This window comes from Marmota flaviventris, chromosome 17, assembly GCF_047511675.1.
Source record: "Marmota flaviventris isolate mMarFla1 chromosome 17, mMarFla1.hap1, whole genome shotgun sequence".
In the NCBI taxonomy this organism is placed as follows: Eukaryota; Metazoa; Chordata; class Mammalia; order Rodentia; family Sciuridae; genus Marmota; species Marmota flaviventris.
Window position 1 is genome coordinate 17886041 of NC_092514.1, and position 24739 is coordinate 17910779.

The following is a 24739-nucleotide window of genomic DNA, read 5'->3' on the forward strand; positions in this document are numbered from 1 at the left end:
TTTATTTGAGTGAATACTTCTATTGTATGTTATAAATTTTGTAAACGAAGTGTCAATTGAATATAGAATATTGAACTTTTACATCATCTTGATAATCATTTTCCCCATTTAAAAGACTTTGCAGCTTTATACAGATAACACTAAGTGTAAAATTTTGAATAAAATATTTATTTTTTCCAAAAATAAATCAGAGGTAGTTTGTAATGGACTTTTACATTTTCTGGTAATAGTTTATACTCCACTTAACCAAGAGATCCATTAACTAAATGATTTTGTTATCAATATCAAATACCTATTCCAGTTGTATTACTTTCATAAAGCTATTCTTGTAATATCTCAATCTGACCCAGATGATAGTTGCCATGGAAATCTTAATGAATAGTCAGAATTAAGAACAAGTGCTTCAAAACCACAAAATATTGCTGAAAGAAATGGAAGATGATCTAAAAAAATGGACATAACATGTTCATGATTTGGAAGACTTGGTGTGAAGAGAACAATATTTCCCAAACTGATCCATAGAGTCAACACAATTTCTATCAAAGTCCCAGCTGACTTCCTAGTGGAAATGGAGAAGTAAATCCTAAAATTCACATGGAAATCTAAGGAATGCCAAATAGTCAAATAATAATGAAAAAGAGGAAAGTTGGAGGATTCTCACTTCCCAATTTCAAAACTTTTTGCAGGGCTACAGTACTTAAGACAGTGTGGTATTTTGATAAAGACAGAGAGTATAATGGGACAGAATTTAAATGTTGAGAAATAAACTTTCATAGTTGCCATCAATTGGCTTTTGACAAGGGCGCCAAGACAACTCAGTGAGAAAAGAATGGTTTCCTCAGAAAATGGTGCTTTGGACAATTGGATATTCATGTGTGGTGAAAGAATGTAGTTTAATCCTTATATCACAACATATGAAAGATAAGTCAAATGGATCAAATATTTAAATGGAACAGCTAAATTGATGGAGCTCTTGGGGAAAAACTTGCACATGAATATGTGACATTGAAGAAGGTGCTGCCTCTTAGATATGACACTAAAGCACAAGCAACAAAATTAAAAAAGGGATAAACTAATCATCATCAAAATTAAAATTTTGGTACTTCAGAACATGCTCAACAAAGTAAAAACAAAATCTTTGCAGATCATATATCTAGTAAGGGACATGCATCTAGAATATATAAATGACTATTATGATCTTTGGAGAGAAAAATAGCCCAGTTAAAAAATGGGCAAGGGATCTGAATATATAGTTCTCCAAGGAGAACATACAAAAGACCAACAAGCATATGTCAGAATGTTCAACATCATTAATTATTGGGAAATGTAAATCAACATCACAATGAAATGTAGCTTCATACCCACTAGTGTGGCTATAATAGCAACAAAAAAAAAATACAGAAAATAACACATGAAACTGTGAAGGAATTAGAACCATTACACAGTGCTGGAAGGAATGTAAAATGAGGCAGTTGGCTTGGAAAATTATGGAATGCAGTTACTTTATGATCCAATAATTCTAATTTTAGGTATCTACCCAAAGAGAAAAGAAAATGTATACCCTCCCTCCAAAATATTTGTACCTGATTGTTTATTGCAATTATATTCATGACAACCCCAAAGTGAAAAAAAATCCAAATTTCTATCAGCTGATAAATGGATAAATAAAATATGGTATAGTCATACAAGGAATGTTATTGAGCCATGTGCTGACATACAGATGACACTCGAAAGCAGAATGTTAAGTGAAAGAAGTTGGTCACAAAGAACCACATATCGTATAATTTCATTTATATGAAATTTCCACAAAAGGGAATTTTATAGAGTATGAAGTTAGATAAGTGGTTGCCCTCCTAGACTTGGGGGATAAAAAACAGGGGGTGACAACTAATGGGTGCCTGTTTCTTTTATGGGGAGGTAATGAAAATGTGCTGAATATGGTTATGGTGATGAGTTTAACAACTCTGCATATACTCAAAAAAATTGAATTATATACTTCAAATAGTTGAATTAGGGCATGTGAATTTTACCTCTATAAAGCTATCTAAAAAGAAGAAACTTTTAGATCTTTAAGGGTCAGTAGCAAAAGTTGCTTTATCTAAAAATTTGAATCTGCAATTAGAGTAATGGCTCATGAATTGAGGGGGTGCCCTGGTCACTGCTGATTAATTCAAGTAGTGAATGTGTCCTGTCACTTATTCAAGATAGTAGCATTGGCATATATTTATCATCATCATCATCATCATCATCATCATCATTTTATCAAATAGGTCTCAAGGTTTAGAATGAATAAATGAGCAAAGAAAAGAAAGGCCTACTTTTGAAAGACATGGGCATAGTGAAAATTTTTTTCATGGATTCTGTTGACTATTACATTCAATTTGTGAAACAGGTTGAGACTCCTTAATCCAAAAATCTAAAATCTGAAATGTTCCAGAATTCAAAACATTTTGACACTTCAAGAGGAAAATTCCACACCTCATGTAATAGTCCAGCCAAAACACATAAATATAACATGCAGTTGTATAAAATTACCTTCAAACCATGTGTATCTGAAATATAAATGGAACTCGTGTTATTTTGTGTTTAGACTTGGGTCCCATCCCCAAGATATTTCATTATGCATATGCAAATATTCCCAATTCTGAAAAAAAAAAATCTGAAATCTCAAATAATATTCTCAATTCTGAAAAAAATCTGAAATCTCAAACACTTCTAATCCAAAGCATTTCAGATAAGAGATGCTCAAATTGGATTTAACAAATTCTTATACAAGGGCTTCTTTTGGGGAATCTACCATGGTCCCATCTTTATAGCATTCCCAGACCATGATATATCCTTCAACTCTGAAGATAAATGAACCCAGAGAATCATCTCCCATGCAACCCATCCTGGCCTTGCTCTGGGACACAGGCTAGGCCTGCTGCTTACAACTCAGGCTAAGGCACTGGGCTTGGCCCCAGCTAGCTGGCCAATTTCCTTCCCACAAGTGACTTTCCCTCCTTACTGATGTAGAAGCAGAAAGCAAAAACACTCCAACTGCAGAGGCTTATTGAGAATGTGCAAGCAATGCATACCAAAGATGGAGAGACATCCCAGCATTTCAGCCCAGCACAGCCCTGATCTCAGGATGGAAAGAAATTTGAGTGGGTTCTGACCACCAGTAATAAGAACTGCTTTCTTCACATATGTTTCCACCCAATGGTCCATATTTCTTAGCTGAGAGTAGAGCAGAGCTCCCTTCTAAAGTGAAGCTTAAGTTCTAACATCATGCAAATTGCTCTTCTTGCAACATCAAAAGACCTAACACTTTTTGAGCACTTACCATCTGCCAGGCACATCATTATCTACCCAACAGCCTTGGAAAAGGTATTATTACCCTTAGTTTATAACTTGTCTTTGGTCACAGTTTAGCAAATGGAAAAGCCAGCATTTGAACTAGCACTGTCTGATGCAAGCATGTCTTTAACCACTCTTCCACCCAAGACCTGGGAGTGTGAGGCAACAGAGGTGATGTTTAGCAAGACTTTGCAGTCTGTATTCTACCTCCCTCACCCTTGTCCAGAGAATACAGTTGCCATAGGTGAATTGTAATGAGAGATGCTTCACAGAAATTTCAACTGCTCAAATGGTAGGATAAATGGAAGGTTCTTCAAACAACTGGACATGATTCCTTATTGCACTTTCATCCAGAGCTCTACAAAATAGGTCACATTTTAATCATTTTGGCCATTGAGATTCCGAGAATCTCAGAGAAGTAGCCAGGGGCATGTCATTCATGAAGTCCATTATTCCTCACCAAGTCAGGATCCAGAATTGTTGGAACCACTTTCCAGCCTCGTAAATATGCATTTCTCAAATGTTGCGCCAGAACCTTCACTTCCCGAGGTGGAGGCTACAGACACAGGTCTACTGGATCCAGACTTCTCCCACACTTTTGCCTTCTGTGTGTACCCACTTTCTTCTGAATGTTTTCTTCTTGTAAGCTGGTAAGGGAATGCTTTGCCCTCCATTTACTTCTGCTATGGTATTTCAAGGTCACCTTTACGTATGAACATAGACTGATAAGTTAACATGGGGGACAGCTCCAGGGGTCCTTGGGGATAGCCTTTTTCTATTCTCATGATCACCCCCACCATTCTGACATTCACTATATGACATTATTTAAATGCACATGAAAAATTATTATTAAATTTTTTTAAAAAAAAATATCAAGAGTCTCATTAAATGCATTTTCCCCCACTAAAAGTCCAAGGAGAATTTCCTCTATGTGCTGTGTGAAAACTGTGGGGTTTTAAATGGTGTTGTCCAAGGAGGACTCCATGCATCCTTTACCAGTATCTCATTCATCACTACACACACACACACACACACACACACACACACACAAGTCATTGAGACAGATGAAATAGAGCAACACAAAAATTCAAGTTTATGTAACAACCGACACACTGTGTAAGAAAACTTGACCACCTGTAAGAGTAGCGAGGACTTTGGTGCCAACGTATGATGATGGGAATTTAATTCCTCATTTGCTCCATTAATTCAGAGTATTGAGGAATCAAACAGTAGGCTGGTCTCTGTAGGTGCACCCAATATTTTTTATGTTAAATAATAAAAAAGGCAACTATATAGGTGTTTAATAATTAGTGCTAGAGTGAAGAAAGTTTTTATAATAAAAAATAACTATTTTGGGGCTGAAGATATAACTCAGTTGGTAGAGTGCTTGCCTCACATGCACAAGGCCCTGGGTTCGATCCCCAGCACCACACACACACACACACAAAACTGTTTTAATCAGCTTTTCATCTCTGTGACAAAAAGACCTGATGAGGACAACTTAGAGGAGGAAAAGTTTATTTGGGGTCACAGTTTCAGAGGTTCAGGCTGGCTGATTCTATGGCTTTGGGCTCTGAGATGAGGCAACACATCATGGCAGAAGGGTGTGACAGAGAAAAACAGCTCAGGACACAATAATCAGGAAGCAGAAAGAGAGGGGGGAAGGGGCCACAGGGAAGATGAACCCTTCCAGGGCACACTCCCAGTGACCTACCTCCTCCAGCCATGCCCCACCTGCCTACAGTTACCAGCCAGTGAGTCCATTTAAACCTGATTAGGTCCCAGCCCTCATAATTTAATCATTTTATCTCTGAATATTTCTGCACTAACAGAAGCTTTCAGGGGAAACCTAAAGTTCAACATAACATAACAACAGCAAAGGCAGAAACCAAGAAGGTTTTTTTTTTTATATTTGACAGATATTTGCTAGATTTCAACAACTATATAAAAATACCATGCACACAAAATATAAAGGCAAGGGCCAAAATGGTGAAAAATATATTTATTACATACACGATGAGAAAGGACTGAATTTTAAACATCTTAAAAATCCTTACAAATTAATTTTTAAAAACACACAACAGAAGAAGTGGACAAGCCCATGAATAGAAAGAAAGTCAAATGAGAAACAACTACATACTATATTAGTCTGCAAATTCAGACAAGTGGGCTGTTTATTTGAGGGAGCTCCCATCACATTAGCAAAGATTTAGAGGAGCAATAATGGCTACTTGGGAAGGGACAAAGGCAATAGAGACATTCATTGTTGTAGACACATACATTCTTAGAAGAGCACTTTAGCTATACTTGTCAAAACCTTGGAGAAAATCATACCCTTTGGCAGCATCTAAACATTTATTAAGGTTGTTCACAACTGTATTGTCTAATGTCATGGGAAAATGCTCAAGTTTAAACTGCCACAAAACAGCATATGTACGATGGTCACTTTTGATGAAAAAAGTGATAAGGATGATTATGTGATTATGTATATTTTTTAAAAATGTCTTCTTGGTGCTGTTCAGAGTTCATGAATTTTCTATGGTGAATATTAATTTCAGAGAGCAATCAATGTTTATCTTAAAAATCTCTGATATTGCACATGCTTGTGGAATAGAGCATACATCCTCTATGAAATAGAGCATACATCAAAATGCTACATGTCTGGTCAAGTGGAAAGGTATGGCTGACATGGTCTTTGCACAAACAGCATCACAATATATTGACCTCCAGTTTGGACCAAAGAGTTGGGTCTGCTGAGGATTATAAGTACTGCCAAGGACAAGCTCCTGTTGATTTCCCCTTTTCTATCCTTGATTTACTTTGATTTTATAGACTAGCTGTTATAGAAGAAAACACGTACACTTAAGTTCAAACTTGCTTATTACAAGGGTTTCTATTTTTTTCTAATATTTTAGTTAAGGACAAACATAAGAAAGGGAGCAACCCCCTAAATATTAATCATATCCCAACTTGGTCCATAATATAATTTTCCTAAAGCCCTATAAGGAATGAGTCTCAATCTCCTATTTAGAAGTCAATATCATGGGGACATATAGGTAAATAAGTAGATATAAAATTGCTTTCTTGCTTAACAATTTTCAAGAAACAAAAGTTTTTCTTATTGCTGACTTTGTTATGCTCAATAATGAAAACATTAATGTATTTTTGTTTGTTTTTTAATTGAGTAGGAAGTTGATGTTATTCTATGTTGTCAAGAAAGAATGAAGCTACATTTGGATAAGGCTATTGCCCAACTTGCGTAAGAGCTTTACCTCTTTATATGAATTAAATGTTACCATTGATCTATTTTGTCATGCCTCCTATTCATATTTCTCTTAGCTTCTTAAAAGAGTACACACACGTGCACACACACATATTTTTATTCAAAGGTTAAGATGAGAGCTTGGAATATTTGCTTTAATTTTTTTTTAAAGCAATAATTCTGGGAGTCTATGGAAAGGATTTCTGCTCTCACTTGTAATATGTCTAAGATTTTTCAATTCAAAAACCTTAAATCTCGATAAGAGATTGATTTGTGTGTGCTCAGCCCTACCAGTTATAAATTAATGATGTGTGGCTTGCTTATGTTTATTTTTCACCCTTCCTTCAAGACCCACCTTGCCTGATTACATCCTCACAGCCTTCACTGCATCCTCATTGCAATTTAATTGTTTATTTATCTTTGTAATTTTTTTTCTCACTGAATGCCAATCTCAGGAGATTGTCTTGGCTCTATCTTTTAAATACATGCGAATACAATCACTTCTTGCTTCCTTTACTGCTGTCCCCTGATCTAAGACACCACCATCTCTCACCCAAGTCACTAGAGTGGTCTCCCAATGGGTCTCCTTGGGAGTCTATAGGCAGGCAGCCTATTCTTAGCCTAGCACCGGAATGATCCTTTTAAAATGCTTGTTGGTAGTCTCCATTTTTATTTCAGGGGGGAAGCCTGACCATTTCCAATGTGCAACACAGCACTGAATTATCTGATTCTCACTTTTACAAGACTTAATGTCACATGGGGAGACATTCTCTTGGTTATCCTGTTTATGATCATAACTCACCCTCCTAGACCCCTTGATCCTACTTTGCTTTTTGCAGTTCTTCTAATGACATAAACTCCTTTCATGATGTGTATCCCTCTGTTTCCTCCTAGTAGAGCATAGCTCCTTAGAGGAGAGATGTCTTTCATCCATGGATACATCCCAGGCTTGCAGATGCATAGTGCCTGGCATGTAGTAGGCGCTGAATGATTATTTGCTGAGTAAACTATTATTCCAAGAACAAATATGTAGCTCACCTATCAGTTATGTCCACCCCTAACCCTTGGCCTGTCTTTTCAGGAGTGAGCTGTGGGTCTGCCTCTATCTGGCAGGGAAAGCCAGATCAGAGCTCACCTGGGTCTCTTTCTAGAAGTGGGACTGCCGGAGTATAATGCTAGAGAGGGCACCAATTCCTGATCTGTTGTTAATTTTTTTAATCTTTTTTTATGCTACTGGGGATTGAACCCAGGGCCTCACACATGCTAGGCAAGCATGCTACCTCTGAGCTACATCCCTAGCCCCTCCTAATCTCTTTTAAAGAACTCTTTAGCTCCTTCCCTGGAGGTCAATTTTGACACATGGTTTATATCTCCTGGCTAACTTCTTAGCCATAGCGTGAACACAAACTGAGGTCGTGGATGGACAGAGGGAGACTTGGCTATAAAGACCTCATAATTTCTTGGGCAATAGTCTATACTCAAAAATAGAGGAGATGATGGTCAGGACATAGCAGAGGAAGAAGGAGGAGGAAAAGTAGGCACAGAGATGAACAGATAACTTTAAACCAGTGAGCTGTAAGGAACTGTTGTGTTAAGAAGATGCCTGGCTCCTGTTTATCTACACCTCTCCCCAGTTCCACTCCACCCCATGGCAGGATAGTGTTCCCATGACTCACATGTAAGGCTATCCCCAAAGAATGCTTCTTTTGATTGGAAAGTGGAGTGTGTGCGAAGGAGAGATGAGGAGAGTGAGAATGAGAGCCTGGCCATAGGAAGCCTCCCCTTTTTTTGTGGGATGGATGCTAAGGTTCATTTACCCATTTCATGTTCCAGAGCTAATAGAGCTGCCCAGCACGAGCTAGAGAAGGACCTAAGCGATAAACAAGCAGCTCAACGGATTGATGATAAATGTCACCACCTGCGCAACACTTCAGAGGGCGTCAGCTTCTTCCGTGGAGTGGAGAAGGTGGATGCGACGTAAGTCAGGCACATGCTATTTCTGTGACATTTTTTTTTTTAAACGCAGGGCCACTGTACCGTGGAGCTATCCCCACCCCCATCCCTTTTTATTTTATTTTATTTTTTTATATTGAGACAGGGTCTTGCTAAATTGCCCAGGCTAACCTTGAACTTGAGATCCTCCTGCTTCAGCCTCCCGAGTAGCTGGGATTACAGGTGTGCATGACAACACCCAGCCACTTCTGTGATTTTTTTTTATGTCGTTCATTCATTTATCCATTCCTTCCTTCCTTCTTTTTTTTTTTTTCAAAATAAGGCAGTTTAAGGTTGTCTTAGTCAAATTTCCCTTGTTATAACAGAATACCTGAGGTTGGATGATTTATTAAGAACAGAGGTTTATTTGGCTCACTGTTCTGGATACTGGGAAGTCTGAAGGCATGATGACAACTTCTGCCATGGGCTTTTGTACTGAAAAGGAAAGGGCAAGCAAGCACACGTAAAAGACAAAGCTTGAGGGGCAAGTTCACTAACCCCCACACCTGCTGCAGTGTCCTGGGGATGGAACCCAGGGACTCATGCAGGCTGGGAATTGCTCTGCCACTGAGATATACCCCTACCCTTTTTAATTTTATTTTGCGCAAGGTGTCCCTTAGTTGCCCAGGCTTACCTCCAACTTGTGATCCTTTGCCTCAGCCTCCTGAATGGCTGGGATTACAGGCATGTACCACTGCACTTGGCTCACTCATTTTTATAATAACCTTCTTGAAGGAAAACTAACCAACTCCCATGAGAAGTGACCCATTTTCTCAGGAAAGACATTAATACTTCTTAATGACCTAATCACTCCTTAAAGGCTTCCCCTCCCGACACTGCCATGATGGCAATCAAAGTTCTAACATGAGTTTTGGAGAGGACACACCGTATTTAGACTGTAGCACAGGTTAAAATGGGAAGTGCATGGTCAGATGTCTGGAGGTGAGGGACACACCCAGCTTTGGTTGAGTGAGCATTCAACAAGCACATCCTGCAGCCAGGCCTTGACAATTACATCATCCTGTATCCTTTTGAAAAAGAATATTTGTTTTTTATTGTTTGAACTATGGAAACTACACCTACGTGCTACAGAAAACCTCAAGATACACAGATGAGCACAAAGAAAATCACATGTTGTTAATTCTTGGATATCCTGGACTCTGTGATAGCCTGAAAAAAGCCAAATCCTTTCTTACTACTGCTCGTTAAACTTATCCTGTTAATGATTTGTTTGTCAGGCTCCTGGATGCAATCTTGAGCAGAGTTCATGGATTTGGCCAGCCACTAACTTTAAAGATAATCCAATTGATTGAGGTGAAAATTTACATATAATAAAATTCATCTAGTCTAAATGTAGATTTCAATGGGTTTTGACAGATTTGAACGCCTATGTAACAAAAACCACTCTGGAGCTATTATCTTTTTAATTTTTTTTTTCTTTTTTTGTCATTGTAGATGGACAGCATGCTTTTATTTTATTTATTTTTATGTGATGCTGAGGATGGAACCCAGTGCCTCAGATGTGCTAGGCAAAGCGCTCTGTCAGTGAGCTACAGCCCCAGCCCCTCAAGATAGTTTCTTTTTATCAGTCCCCCCAAGTTTTCCCATTTTCCTTCCCATACTTATGTCCCCTCCCACTTCTAAAGTGACCCCTAAGTGGATTCTCTCCTCTGGAATGCTTTACCCTCCATATCCTGCCCCCTATCCTTTGGCTCACCTGTCCCAGCCACAGTGCCAGTTACCAACTAGAACTTTTAAATTCTTCAGGTATGAGTAAGAAGCAGACCTTCTTCATTAATTTTTTTTCTGCCTCTGAATTGGCAGAAGAGTTAGTTTATGCTTTGGATTTATAGAAAATGGGTTAGGAATAAAATAAGGAACAATTAAGAAAAGTTTAAATAAGCTTTGGGACCGGTGACTTGGGGATTTCTCTTTCACAGTCTAGGTGGTGGCCTGCAGATTCACTAGGCTGATTCATTATTGTCACTACTATCTGGATGTCCTTCCCTTTTTTTTAGGGTCTCGGTGCCTGAGTCCTGGGCCAAATTTACAGATGACAATATTCTCCGCTCTCAGTGTGAACGGGCAGCTTCTGCCAAGCTAAGAAATGAGATCGAAAACCTTCTGGTTGTGACTGCCAACGAGATGTGGAATCAATTCAACAGAGTGAACTTGGCTTTCACCAATCGCATTGCTGAGACTGCAGATGCTAAGAATAAGATCCAGGTTCATTTATCCAAGGTAAGTGGTACCCCTTACCTGACCTGGACAAGGCAGGGTGCTCTGGGACCACAAATCTCTCACCACTCCCAGAAAGAAACCATAGAAACTGGCCATGTAGAGTAGGAAAAATTAAAAACACTACAAAGCATACCATTTATTTCAGCCAGGTAGCCAGGTGTCAAAATGAAATTGGAACCCACTGGTGTTTGGAAAAAAAAGAGTGCACTATGTAGGGAAAAGGTTTTTTCGTATTTAATGAAAACAAAAATATTATTATTAAAGTTTAATGACTCACTTTATATAACTAGAAAGTGAATTTATTACTATAACATATGGTAGGAGTGTTTTCTGTTCAATGATTTCAGACCCTTTTTCTGGACTCTAGAACCAAATACAGGAAACTATTAGGTGGTTCAAAGTATTCCTGATGTTGTAAATGTTTAAGCACTCTAAATGTAAGGGTTTTACAATGACAGTAAAAGAAAGTCATTTGGTTCGAGATGAACAAATAGCTCTTTCTTTATTTAGCATCATTCTTGTAACTCTTCAGCATTTCTGTGGACCATGCTGCATGTCCTCGGTCATTTCTTAAGAGCCTGACTCTCCTACTTTGTTGCTCTAGGGTGGTAATGCCCAGATGAAGGTGGTTTTCCAAGGCTACAGCAATTCACAGTTCCTTCTCACGCTGTCTTATTTATGCAACAAATACTAGTTGAGCCAGACAAGTTGCTCTATTGTGAAGGGCAGAGAAACTCAGAATGTCGTCGTTTTTATTCCCAAGAAGCTTGTATTTGGGGAGAAGAGATGCGTGCATATGAAAAACAATGATTCATAACAATAGGAAATTACAAATCGTGATCACCAAATAACAAATGTGGAAAGTGTTTTGGGGGTGTGGAGGGAGACATTTCTCCCCACATTCCAAGTGGGGCAGCATCCTGAATAAAGTCTTCGAGCTAGCAAATCAGAGGTTAAGTTCAGGTCTACGAAAAGGCCATTGTGGCTGAACTGGACAGAGTGTGTTGTAGGAGAAAAACTTGGAAAAGTAGGTTGCAGTCAGATTATAGAAGACATTATTGGGAAGGTGAATAGGGTCAGGATGCATTTTTAAAAGTCTTTTGGACAGCTGATGTGATAGAGTTGCTTTTTTAACCAAAGTGTTATTCACTACTATTTGAGTTTGTTAGGGCAACTGTAACAAAGTATCACAGACTTGAGTAGCTTAAACAACAACAAAAATTAATTTTTTCACAGTCCTGGAGGTTGGAAGTTTGATCTTAAGGAGTCTAATGTTTAGTTTCTTATGAGGCCTCTCTCTTTGCTCTAGGGTGACATCTTCTCCCTGTGTCCTTGCATTATCTTCTCTGGGTGTATATCTGTATCCACATTTCCTCTGCTTATAATGATACCTGTCATACTGGATTAGGACTCACTCTAATACTTCTGCAGAGACTTAATGCCTCTGTAAAGACTCCACATATGACCACATTCTGAGGTACTAAGGGTTAGGACTTCAACATACGATTTTTTTAGGAAGGCATGCACAATTCATCCCATAAATACATTCAATATAGTATAACAGGCACGTTGGGGATATATTCATCTGAATGTCACATTGATTTGCAATCCTATATCTTAGAGTGGGATAAGACATGTACATAGAAATGGTCGGTCCACTGGGGAGAGTTCAGAAAGAACCACTTGTAACTACAGACAAAATATTGAGATTGTTTAATAAAAGGAGTGGTTATTTCCATTGGTGAGAAACAGGCATGTCCTTATGGAGTAGGTGACATCTGAAGAAGGCTTTGGTGAAGAGAAGAGTGTAAAATGATTGTTAATGGGTTGCTGAAAGCTTGGGAGAGAAGCAGTCCAGGCTTATGTGACAGACTTAGGAACTCCCAATGCTAAAAATTTGCATGACTGGGTAGCTCTCTATGGGGGGAGAAAGGATGTAGTGTTGGAATTGCCCAGATAAAACTTGTTCTGGGAGTAAATGAGGAGTAGGTAGAGAGCACAGCAGGTGGCCAAAGAAAAGAGACAGGTTTTGAGGACAGGGAGATAGCCAAGGCCTCACCTTTGACTTGACAGGCAGTTTCATGAGAGCAAGGAGGGCCACGGACAGAATACAGGGGCCACCGGGAGATTAGATGGGTAGGAAGTGGAGAGAGTGGTCACAGGCCATGACTGAATATGTTTGTCACTGAACATAAGCAGAGAGATGGGAGAGGAGCCTGTTGGGGTTGAGTGTGAGAGAGGTAAATACACGAGAATTTCTTTTTTTTTAGTTTGGTGACACTTGGGCATGTCTGTACATAACAGGGAAGGAGCCAAGGGGAAGGAATAAGCCAAGATAGTGGGGAAGCTGTGGAACTCTCAGAGCGCAAAGATCAAGGTGCTGGGAAAAGCAGAGAGGAGGAGAAGGAACCAGGAGAGAATCTAACTTTTTGCAATTTGGGGAACCTCTGTAAGACACAGAGATTAAAATCAGGAGTGAAAAACTGCTGGCGCTCTTCCCTTGCAAGTGAGTTACTGGAAAGCTGAAACCCAATGAGCTTCAAGGAAAACTTTTAATAGTAGGAAAACAACTCTCTTAAGTTGATAGGAAGACAGAGAGACAAGGACATCTTGATATGAGGAGCAAGGTAAAGGGCCTTTCAAATTTTATGGGCCCACTTTCCTTTCTTTACATGCAGATGTGCACTGGTAAATAATTAATAAGGGGTGATATCCAGAATGGGGTGCACAGTGAGAAGCCCTGATCTGTAGCAGCTGCTAGTTTTCTACCCTGGTCCATTTCAGTGTGAGGTCACTGAATCTAGACTTGGGAAGAGAAGCACACAGTGAGCTCTCTAGAGCCCATCCAAGCAAGATCTAGCACCTCACTGAAGATTCTCTGGGGGAAGGGGTAGGAAGAAACGTGGTTCTCAGTGAGTTAGCTTCCTTCTCCTCCCAGGAGTGAGGCAGGTGGCCAGGCAAGAGGCCAGAAGCAGGTTGCCAAGAGATTCATTCACACAGAGCTTTAGGCAATTGCTTCTCTTTATCACAGACACTACAGGAGATTTTCCAGACGGAGGGGACCATAGAATCCATCAAGAAGGCCATCAAGGAGAAGTCTGCCTTCCTGAAGGTGGCCCAGACCAGACTGGACGAGCGGACGAGGAGACCCAATATAGAGCTCTGTCGGGACATGGCTCAATTACGGTAAGGTGGAGTGTGCACACCTGGGCGGGAGGGGAAGGCACCAGGCTTACCCCAGTACAACCCATCAGCTTTCTATAGAGGCAGTTTCTGACAACACACATCATGTAGGTGCCTCTTTAAAAGTGTTAATAGTGGTGAATTGTAGAATGGACAGGTAAGTTACTGTTTGGGATGATGAAGATGCTTTGGAGATGGATGGTGGTGATGGTTGCACAGCAGTGTGAATATACTTACATCACTAAACTGGACACTTTGCCATGGTTAAAGTGATAGATTTTATGTTATGTGTATTTTGCCATACTTTTTTTTTTTAAAAAAAGGAAATAATATCAAAACTTCACACACACACACACACACACACACACACACACACAAATGTGTTGATAAACATTTAACTCATTCAGGGAGTTCAAGGTGATGTGTGGGTTTCTGAGAACTACCCTGGAGTCTTTGGAGTTTCCAGAACACCTTATCTTACTTATAGGAAGCAGAGGGTATTGGCTTTCTGTATATTTCTCAGTGTGGGGGATTCTTGTGAAAAAAGATACTTTTGGTACCGATTCTTCTGACCGGTCCACCCTCATTTGCTGTCTGTGATCTCTTTGGGGCATTAATATCTGTTCTTGCCATTAAGATCATCCTTAGGATCCTCTGATTCCCCTGAAGTTTGTTTTTGGGCTTCCTTTAGTATTTTCTGTTCTCAGTAGAAATAAAAACAGCTGGTCTTCATCAAGCTCAGCTCTGACATACACATGGCAGGAAAACTCTGACTCCACAGTCTATCTATTAGACACTGCATGAATCTTATTATTATTTAAACTGTAAAGGCCCTTTTTAGCATGTACTTATAAGAAACTGGCCAAGATTCCCCTCATCTCAGCCTCATTCTGGAATCCTTTCCTATTTCTCAATACCTGTCAGCCTGCCTTTTCTTTCTGGAGTCCATCATTTCTGTCCTTAGGTCATGAAGCACTCCCTACAGATGTGAGTCAAATGGATAGTTAATGGAGGAACAAAAGGGCTGTGCTTGGACTCTAGAAGCCTTTCCGATGCCACTTGCCAGGTCTCCTACCTGGTCTCCTGGCAGAAGTCCCTTATCATCAAGAAGGATTTCTCCTAAAGATGGGCCTGTTATGGGCACTGCTGAAGAGAACAGCCATGGTTGGAGGCAGTGATCTCCTGGAGGGGGAGAAGACGGGACCTTTGTGAGTGAGGTCAACAGTGGTGACTATGATGACCATCGTAATAATTACGATACTGATGATGACAATGAAAGCAATGATAATGATAGCTGCTCCTATATTTTTTCTACTCTGTGTTGAGCTGGGTTGATACTGGGTAGTATCTTCATTTTGCAAATGAGAAAACTACAGCAGGAGAAAATTGAATGCCTTGGCCCAGGTCACATCTGGTGGTAGGGGAGAGCCAAGGTTTAAATCCCAGCCTGTCTTATGACAGACAATGATATTTTAGTCATGGGGAGTTGGGAGGTAATGAGATACCCCAAAAAGCAACTCTATTCAACTAAATGATTCGCTTCTGCTTCCCCAACTTCTATAGTATATAATGCTTTATCCATCCTCGGCCATGTACTTGATCTCATTTGACCTTCTTAACGCCCATAGTAGATGATGTGCCAAAGTAGGTGAAACATCCTTATCTCCTTTTCTCACAGAGGATGAAACTGAGGGTCACAGAGGAGATCAGTATTGTTTAGCACTCTCCATGTGTAGCACCCTCATGGAAAATCAACACGTGTTGTCAAGAAACATGCGTCAGAATACGCAGAAAGTTTCTTAAGAGTTTTTTACTTTATGATAGCCTGAAAGGGTACCCATTCTGCCATTCTGTTTTCCACTTCTGGTGCAGCATTTAATTACTTACAGGAGATAGTCAAGACTCGATGACAAAATCACTTTGTGTGGGATGATTTTGCCCAACTCTAGGCTACTGCGAGTGCACTGAGCATGTTTAGGGTAGGCAAGGCTGGGCTCAGGTAATCAGTAGGATAGGTGTATTAAATTCACTTTTCAACTTATGATATTTTTAGTTTTTCATGGATTTATCAAAACATAACCCCATCATAAGTCAAGGAGCCTCTGTACACAGACTTCATTCCCTAGATTAGCTTCACATAGGTGCTTACCCAGGCTGCATGGTTCTCAAAACGGGTTCCATAGAACCCCTCTTCCTACAGAGCACATTATTTGGGATAAAGTGCCCTTCACCCCAGAGGCTAGAAATGACTCTGCACAGCCAGCCTGGAATGTCTCCCTGCTTCAAAACATACCCACTTGGCCAGTTAAGCTTAGGTCACAAATCATGATTTTTGGCAAATATTGTTAGGAGAAGCTGAGTTGATGTTTTATCCTCCAAAAATTTCTGCAGAATCATCAAGTAGGGTTAGGAATAAATTATTCAGCCAGCAATTGGACAAACTAAGAATTGCTTTTTTCCTTTGACCTGCTAAAGATGGAACCCAGGGCCTCACACATGCTAAGCAAGCTCTCTACCACTGAGATATATCCCCAGTCTATAAAAGGTTTTGAGCAGCAGTTTAGGATGACTTTGGATTGACAAACATTAGAACATCCACAGATTCCTCTGAGAGGCTGAATGATTTTTACTCTCTTTCCCCCCTTTCCCAGCTAAATGGAATTTGCTTTTTCTTTTGCTTTGTTAACTTCCTAGTCTATCTATTCCTTCTGTTCCTTTATTGATTTTAGGACAACACCTCCTTTTGCTTCTCTCAAAATTTCCCCGGATGAATATCCTTGCCAAAAATATTTAGGATTACTATTAGGGGAGAGGATCATTTTCCTTCTTAACCTGGTCATTCTGAAAGCAACCATTTAGCTCTCTAGATTAAGAAAAAGCAAAGATCAGTGGAGTGCCGATGGAGAAAAAAATTGCTGTTTTCATTTCAAGACTTGTATTTTCACTGAAAATATTACAAATGGCTCTTTCAAAAGTGATTCTAAACCTTCTTGTCATATTTGGTGGTAAACGAACCAGGCTCTACTTTACTTAAATAATCTTGACATTAAAAACAAAATAAAACAAAACAAAGAAGCATAGTAGTTTTACTTGCATTTCAATGCAAAGTGGTTTTCACATCTGTAATTCCAAAAATAAATAAATAAATAATAAAACTGAGTGCCTTCCGTAGACTAGTTTTCTACAATCCACCAAGAATAGGAAAACTGGTTGTTAGTGAAATATAGCCTTGATGATGGTGAAAAGATGTGTTTCTGATGGTTCAAGTTGACAGAGAGCATGGTGGTAGCCCCTAGCTGTGCTCACAACAGTGGGGAGACAAAGACTTTTACTGCCTGTGTTCTGTGGATCTTAAATTCTTTTCTTTTCAACATGATATTTTAATGTATACATTTTCAAACAATCCCTCAGATACATTTTCCACTGGACTAGTATTTGGCCGTGAGGAGTAAAGCATCATTTATCACCCCGCTCTGTTTCCTACGTTTGGGTTCAGGGTTCCTTTTGAAGTCATCGAGGGGTGGGAGACAAGAGGCAGGCCCCATGGTTTGATAAACAAACCACCGTCATAAATCCCATTCCCCAGCCATCCGCAGCAGCCTCTCCAAAGCTCTTTTTCTTTGCTAGAGATATTTTATACCTTGGGATCTTTGGTAAAAAAAAAAAAAAAAGGCTTTCATTTTAATTTAACTTGCTCTAAACAGCAACAACAAAAATATGCTTTCAGCTGAGTTCTCAGATCTTGTGTTCGTCCCCAGATCCAATGAAACTTGGGCACTTAGTTTTAGTTTCTTGCCTTCTCCACTGGGATGGAGAAAACAGTACAGTTTGTCAGATGAAAGGAGATCATGGGGTGGATATTTCCACTGCCTGCTTTTCTTTTCTTTTTTCCTTATGGGAGCTGACATGGGGCCTTTTACAAGTGCCCTTACCCTCTGAGGCTAGATGCAGTTACCTCAGTAATGGACATCTCCAGATTCTTCCTACCTTTGCTTCTTCCATTTGGCCTTCTTTCCCATTGGCTCTTGTCTTCCCTTGTTCAATTTTATGGACTTGGAGCTTTGGGGAGCTCCCTACCTTTCAAGCCTACCTCCTTCACCCAAGACATGGAAGTTGGCCCTTCACTCAATTGTACTTTTTGCAAACCTATGAGCTCCAACCTAAACAACAACTATGATGGTTTGGTGTATCTCCTTGAAAACATTCACAATTTGTCCTTTGGGAAAAGAGAAGCAAAAGGATTTTTTTTTTTTTTTTAAGTACAAGAATTCTTGCTCTGATTAGCATCTTAATATTCTTTGAGACAAGCCCACTTTGTGCCAGGTAACAAACTGTCCTTTGGGCAGAGTTGCCAGATTTTGCAAATTAAAACACAGGACAGCAAGTTAAATCTGAATTTTGGATAATCAAAGAATATTTTTGCATAAAAGTACCCCAATTATTGCATGCAATATTTATATTAAAACCACTTAAGGCTAAGTGGAAATGCTTGTACTAAATTTTTTCAGCAATAAAAAGAGAAGTGACTGACATGTGGTACAACTAGAATAAACCTTGAGGACGTTCTGCTCGGTGTAGTAAACCAGTCACAAAGGGATAAATACTTTATACTTCCACTTATATGAGGTGCCATGTGTAGTTAAATGCATGGAGATCAAAAGTAGAATGGTGGTTACCAGGGCCTTGGGGAAGAAGGAAGGGGAATTGAGTTTCATTTTTGCTAGATAAAAGGATTTTTTTGCTGGATAATGGTGATGGTAACACAAAAATATGAACGTATTTAGTGCATTGAACTGTAGACTCTTAAATGGTTAACGTGGTAAATTTTAGGTTATGTATATTTTACCACAATTGAAAAATATACTTGCACCAAAAAAATTACTCATTTGTCTGAAATTCAAGTTCAATTGGGCATCCTGTGAGAATTACTAATGGAAAGGAATGATGAGAGGAGTCATCCTCCAAGGAGTCCAATGCCCACAGATGACAACTTCCTGGTTCTCTGCTTCTTCTCTTTAATTGCAAGGAGCTGAGAGGGTGGGGGGCAGGAAATGGTACCCGGTCCTTAGTATAGCCACTGAGGCTCCACGTTTCCTTCTCAGCTTCCTGAATAACCTGGCCTGGTTTATAAACACATGTGGGCTGTATATTTGAGGAGAGGGCAGTCCATCAATCCTCCAGGCTCAATTTCCTCATCTGTAAAACAAAGAAGCTGGGTTCGACCATCTCTGAACATTCCTCTTGCAGTTGCAAATCTCTGTGAAGCCACACAGTTGCTTTGGTATAAAGATTTTCACGTGTTCTGGATGTTTTTCTGACATCACAAAATCTTTTTCTATTTCTAGGGACATCGTCATCCCTATTTGTTCATAGTCATTGTCCTTTTTGTATTTTTAACTTCATGTCAATCTGCAAATAAATGAGCTCACAAAATAAAGACAATTGTAGGTTTGCATCCCTGGTTAAAATGTGATGTACAGCCATCTCTCCATATCCATGGGAGATGGATTCCAGAACTCCCCCTCAGTTACCAAAATCCATAGATGGTCAAGTCCCTTATATAAAATGATGCAGTATTTATTTATGACCTAAGCCTATCTTCCTGTATATTGTCATTCATCTTTAGATTATTTATAAATACCTAGTATGGTGTAAATAGTTGTTATCCTGTATTGCTTAGAGAATCATGACAAGGGAAAAAATCTGTTCGTGTTCAATACACATGCAATTTTTTCCTCTGAATATTTTTGATCTGGGGTTGGTTGAATTCACTGGATACAGAATATGAAGCTATGAAGGATGGATCATACTTGGAGTATCATTTTTAACAGTTTAGAGTCAGAGGAGCAGTAATTAAAAGAAGCTCATCGGGAGTTCCATACAAAACTAAAAGAGTTACCTAAATTCCTGGTACCTCAGATTTGTCATCTGTAAAATGGAGAAAAATCATAGTATCTAATTCTTAGTGTTTTTATGAATGTTAAATTTTCTTATTATGTAGAGCACTTAGGATAAATATACATGTGGTGAAGTAGTCAATAAATAAGCTGTTATTTTCTTTTTATAACCTATCCCAATTCTTTAAGGGGTCATATGATCACATCATTGGGATATTATTGGGGCATAAAGGGAGCCCTAGTTTAATTGCTCTTTGGGAAGAGAAAGACTTTCTAAATATAATTACAACAGAAGAAATTCCAAAGGAAAAGAGGGAAATATTTGGCTTACTAAAAATTGAAATCTTATGCATAACAAAAAATATATGAAGTCAAAGGCAAATTAGGGAAACATTTTCCACAAGCATAACAGTTAAAAAAAATCAACATGCCTAATATATTTACAGAGCATTATGCAAATAACTAAGCTAAATAGAAACATCCCAATTGAAAAATGAGCAGAAGACAGGGAGAGGCAATTAACAGAAGAAATGGAAAATGGGTAATGGACATTTAGGTAAAATCTACTAATAATACAAAGAAATGAAAACTAAAACAATGTTGATTAAAATAATTTGAAGAGATACCAGACGTTCCGTGAAATCATAGCATTTTTCCTTTCTATTTAATGAAAAATAATGATGTTTTTCATCATTGGAACACAATTAGACCTGCAACTGTTTCACGGTTTTTGTAGCTGATTTCATACAGTATCATTTTCATGTTGTATTGATTTTGTGTGTGTGTGTGTGTGTGTGTGTGTGTGTGTGTGTGTGCTGGAGATTTAACCCAGGACTGCTTAACCATTGAGCCACATTCCCAACCCTTCCTAATTTTTTATTGTTTTTATTTTGAGACAGGTTCTCGCTAAGTTACTGAGGACTTGGCTAAGTTTCTAAGGATGGCTTTGAACTTGCAATTCTCCTGCCTCAGCATCTAGGGCTACTGGGATTCCAAGTGTGTGCCACCACATCCAGCTTGTATTAAGTTTTTGACCAATATAAATGTGTTTACTCTGGACCTAGTGGCATTCCTTTGGGATGTTGCTGGGAGGATGGACATTAAAATTTGAGGAGTGCCCCATTAACTGCCCCTTTATTGGGATATGTTAGCATATTGGGTAGAATTCTAGCCACTAAAAATAGTTGGATGTCCCTCTGCTCTCAACTATAAAGATAACTTTCAATGCCAAAATAAATGTCAAAAAAATCTAGCTTTCATTTTCTCCAGTTATACTATTTTAAAAAAAATCAAATGTTTAGAAGTCACCCTCCTCTTGAAATATAATAGCTAGTATACATTTATGTGTATATATAAAGTGTGTATGTATGTATGTGTGTGTGTGTATGTAGATTTCATTTCACCTTTTCGACTATGGGGCATAGTTAATAGGAGCAACCCTTATATGATACTAGAACCGTGCACAAACATTGCTTTCTTTGCTATATAAAGTTGTGCTGACATTGGAGTAGTCCACGAGCTGGGAGGGATTCCATGTGTCTTGCAGCACGGCAGACACATCTCTGATAGGAATTCAGTCACCGCACACGCCCTTAATTTAGCTAAAATCAAGCCTTAGGAGTGCGGTACCTGCAAATCTAACCATGCTTCTTCCCTCCTGCAGCCTTGTGAATGAGGTCTATGAGGTCGATGACACCATCCAGACCCTGCAGCAGCGTCTGAGGGAAGCCGAGGACACCCTGCAGTTCCTGGTCCACACCAAAGCTACCCTGGAGCATGACCTGGCTGTCAAAGCCAATACCCTGTACATTGACCAGGAAAAATGCATGGGCATGCGCAAGAGCTTCCCCACCACCCTCCGACTGGTGGGCTACTGTTAGGGACCCTGCCAACAGTGGTTTTGATACTCCTAATCAAAAGGAGAACCAGGGCCTGACTCAGCGTTTAACTGAGTGCTAATATATATTCACATATTAAAGCATTGTATTGATAGAAATATACCCATCTCTTGTCTCGGAAAGATTTTTGTACGTGTCTAAAAACTTATTTTCTGCTATCTTCTAGGCTTCTGGGTTATAAGAAATAGATAAAGAAATGCAACCAATTAATGGAGAAGTTAGGCAAGAAGACTTGTTGGATTCTTATTCTTTCAGTTAGCTTTTTTTGTGGCTGTGACACAAGACTTGAAAAAAAAAAAAACCCACAATTTTAGAGCAGGGGAAAAGTTAATTTTGTGCTCACAGTTTCAGCGGTCTCAGTCCACAGATGACTGGCACCATTGTACTTGGACCACTGTGAGGCAAAACATCATGGTGGAAGAGTGTGGTGGAGGGAAGTAGCCCAGGACATGACCCCAGGAGGCAGAGGTAGAGCTCCACTCACCAGGGACACAATGTAGACCCCAAAGGCACATACCCAGTAGACCTACGTCCTCCAGCCACACCCTACTGCCTATAGTCACCACCACTTAATCCATTCAAGTGGATTAATGCAGGAGATTAGGTTAAGGCTCTCAATCAGTTCCACCTCTGAAATGTTTCTTGTTGTCTTACACATGAGCTTTGGAAGGACATCTCATGTCTAAACCATAACACTTACTCTGGGTTTAGCATAAATGGGCTGGAAAGCAGGACTGCATTTTCTGTGAGCCACTCAGATCAGGAATCACAATGCTGTAGTTTGGAAGTTGAATGTACTTCAAAGGCCCTTGTGTAAAGGCTGGGTCTCTCCTGTAGTTCTATTGGGGCGAGGGGGGGGGAATCTGGAGGAGGTAGAGCTTAGTGGGAGGTCCATAGACTATAAGGCTGTGAGCTGCCCTTGAAGGTGATTGTAGACCAACCTCTTCCTCTTTATTCTTTTGTGGCCAAGAGGTATGCAGGGTTTTGTTTTTGTTCCACTTCTCTTTACCATTGCCTCCTAGAACCCCAGAGACCCAAAGCAATGAATCAACAGATCTTGGCCTAGAACCTCCAAAACTGTGACCAAAATAAACCTTTTCTTTTTATAAGTAAATTATCTCTGGTACTTTGTTACAGTGATCAAAAGTTGACTAGCATCCAAAAGCAGGTTTCATTTTGAGCTCTGCCTTAAAGGACACATAGAAGTGGAAAGGTCTTTGGGTATGAGGTAATTGGGGTAATTTGAGCAAAAGCATAGGTAGAAAACAGAGTATGTAAGTAGAACAGTTTTGTGTGTGTGTGTGTGTGTGTGATTTATAATGTAGGGTATACATAAAGAAATAAAATAGTGTGATGCCTAGAAGAGAAGGGGGTGGGAGACTTTCAACTCCAGGTTAATGAACTGGGGAGCTGACATTTTCTTGCCTAGAGACACCTGTCAGCTCTCCAGTTTGTTAAACTGGAGTTGAAAGTCTCCCACCCGCTTCTCTTCTAGACATCACAAAGCATTGAAAGTTTGAAATGGAGAAATGGTAATGGACAAAGGAGACATACAAAACATAACAGGTAGACAGGATTTGGGACATCTTTACATACAGGGTGCTAAGGGACCCAGGATGACAAAAAGGAGTTGATCCTAGATGGGGTAAAAAAATGGAGAAACTGCTTACATTCCAGAAGACGCTACAGTATGTCAAAGATTATTTTTTGAAAATAACTTTTGCTATGATTGGAGTATGTCCCTCAGAATTCATATACTGGAGACTTAATCCCCAAAGACATATGTTAATGGTATGTTCAAGTGAGGCCTTTGGGAGGACTGATTGGGTCTTGAGGGCTTTGTCTTCAGGAATAATCAATCCACTCATAGATTAATGATTTTTTTAAATAAATTCTCCACATTATGATATCCAGTTATAGCAACAACAACATTTTTGATCATTTAACCTTATTTTTTAACTTTTATAAAAACTTATTCTAAGGCTTTTTTTCTACTTACTTTTTTAAGAGTTGCCAAACTGTCAACATGACATTTTTGTTCTATATTCTTTGTCTCTTGCCTTTACATTGTGTGTGTGTGTGTGTGTGTCTAAATACAGAAGCAAAAACATAAATGTATTCTGTATGATTTATACCTTTGGGGTTATGCTCAGAAAGCACTTTTTCATTCCAAGAGTATGTACTTCTAATTGTTTTACAATTCCTTAAATTCCACTTATCTGTCTGGAATCCCTCAGGGGTAGTGTGGGCTGTATACTAACTTTGAATCCTTTAGCTCTGGAAATTGTGAAATGGGAAGATGTGACTGTAGAAGGCAGAGGTTTTCTCTCTTTTCTACATATTTCTCACTACTCCTGTGCCCCTCCCTGCTGCCCCCATCCTGTTAGCATTTCTCTCTGTATGCCTGCATTTTTCTTGCTCTGCCTTAACCATTAATTCCAAACTCCATTTTCTCCTTCTCTTCCCCGTCCTCTGCCTCTTGATGGTCTCTGCTTTCCTCCACCTGGTCCTTCTCCTCTTCTCCCTTCTCTCTTTTCCTCTCTCTCCTTCTCCCTTCTCTGTTCCTTAAAAGTGCTTTAAGACCTTGGTTAGTCAATTTCACAAGACACCTTAAAATGTCAGAAGAGCTGACATACAGATGATAAACGGGCACCGGGTCTATTTTTGTTGGCTGAGTATATCATTTTGGCAATTAAATTGTAGGTTTTGTAATTCTCCCTTTGCTTCTAATGGAAAGAAAGATATATGGATGCCGCAGAAACGTTGACCAATTAGAGTAATCAAATGTTAGCAGTCACAATGGTATGGGTTTTCAAAAATATAAATTCCACATATCTCATACGTCTTGTGCTTGGAGAAAATCTTCCTGATCTTTTCTATGAATGGCATTATTTTTAAGTTTTTTTGAGCAATACATGCTCACATGG

At 39.3% G+C, this 24739-nt stretch overlaps 1 protein-coding gene across 1 annotated transcript in view; it reads left to right on the top strand.

Annotated features, from left to right (window-relative positions):
- Positions 1-21794, top strand: part of Tekt3 (tektin 3) — a 35747-nt gene extending 13953 nt beyond the window's left edge. Inside the window, exons 4-8 of the mRNA XM_027955999.2 lie at positions 6528-6598; positions 8435-8578; positions 10612-10834; positions 13866-14020; positions 21578-21794. Of these exons, the coding sequence (XP_027811800.2) occupies positions 6528-6598; positions 8435-8578; positions 10612-10834; positions 13866-14020; positions 21578-21794 (810 nt within the window). The remainder of the gene's footprint in view (positions 1-6527; positions 6599-8434; positions 8579-10611; positions 10835-13865; positions 14021-21577) is intronic.
- Positions 21795-24739: the final 2945 nt, after the last annotated feature.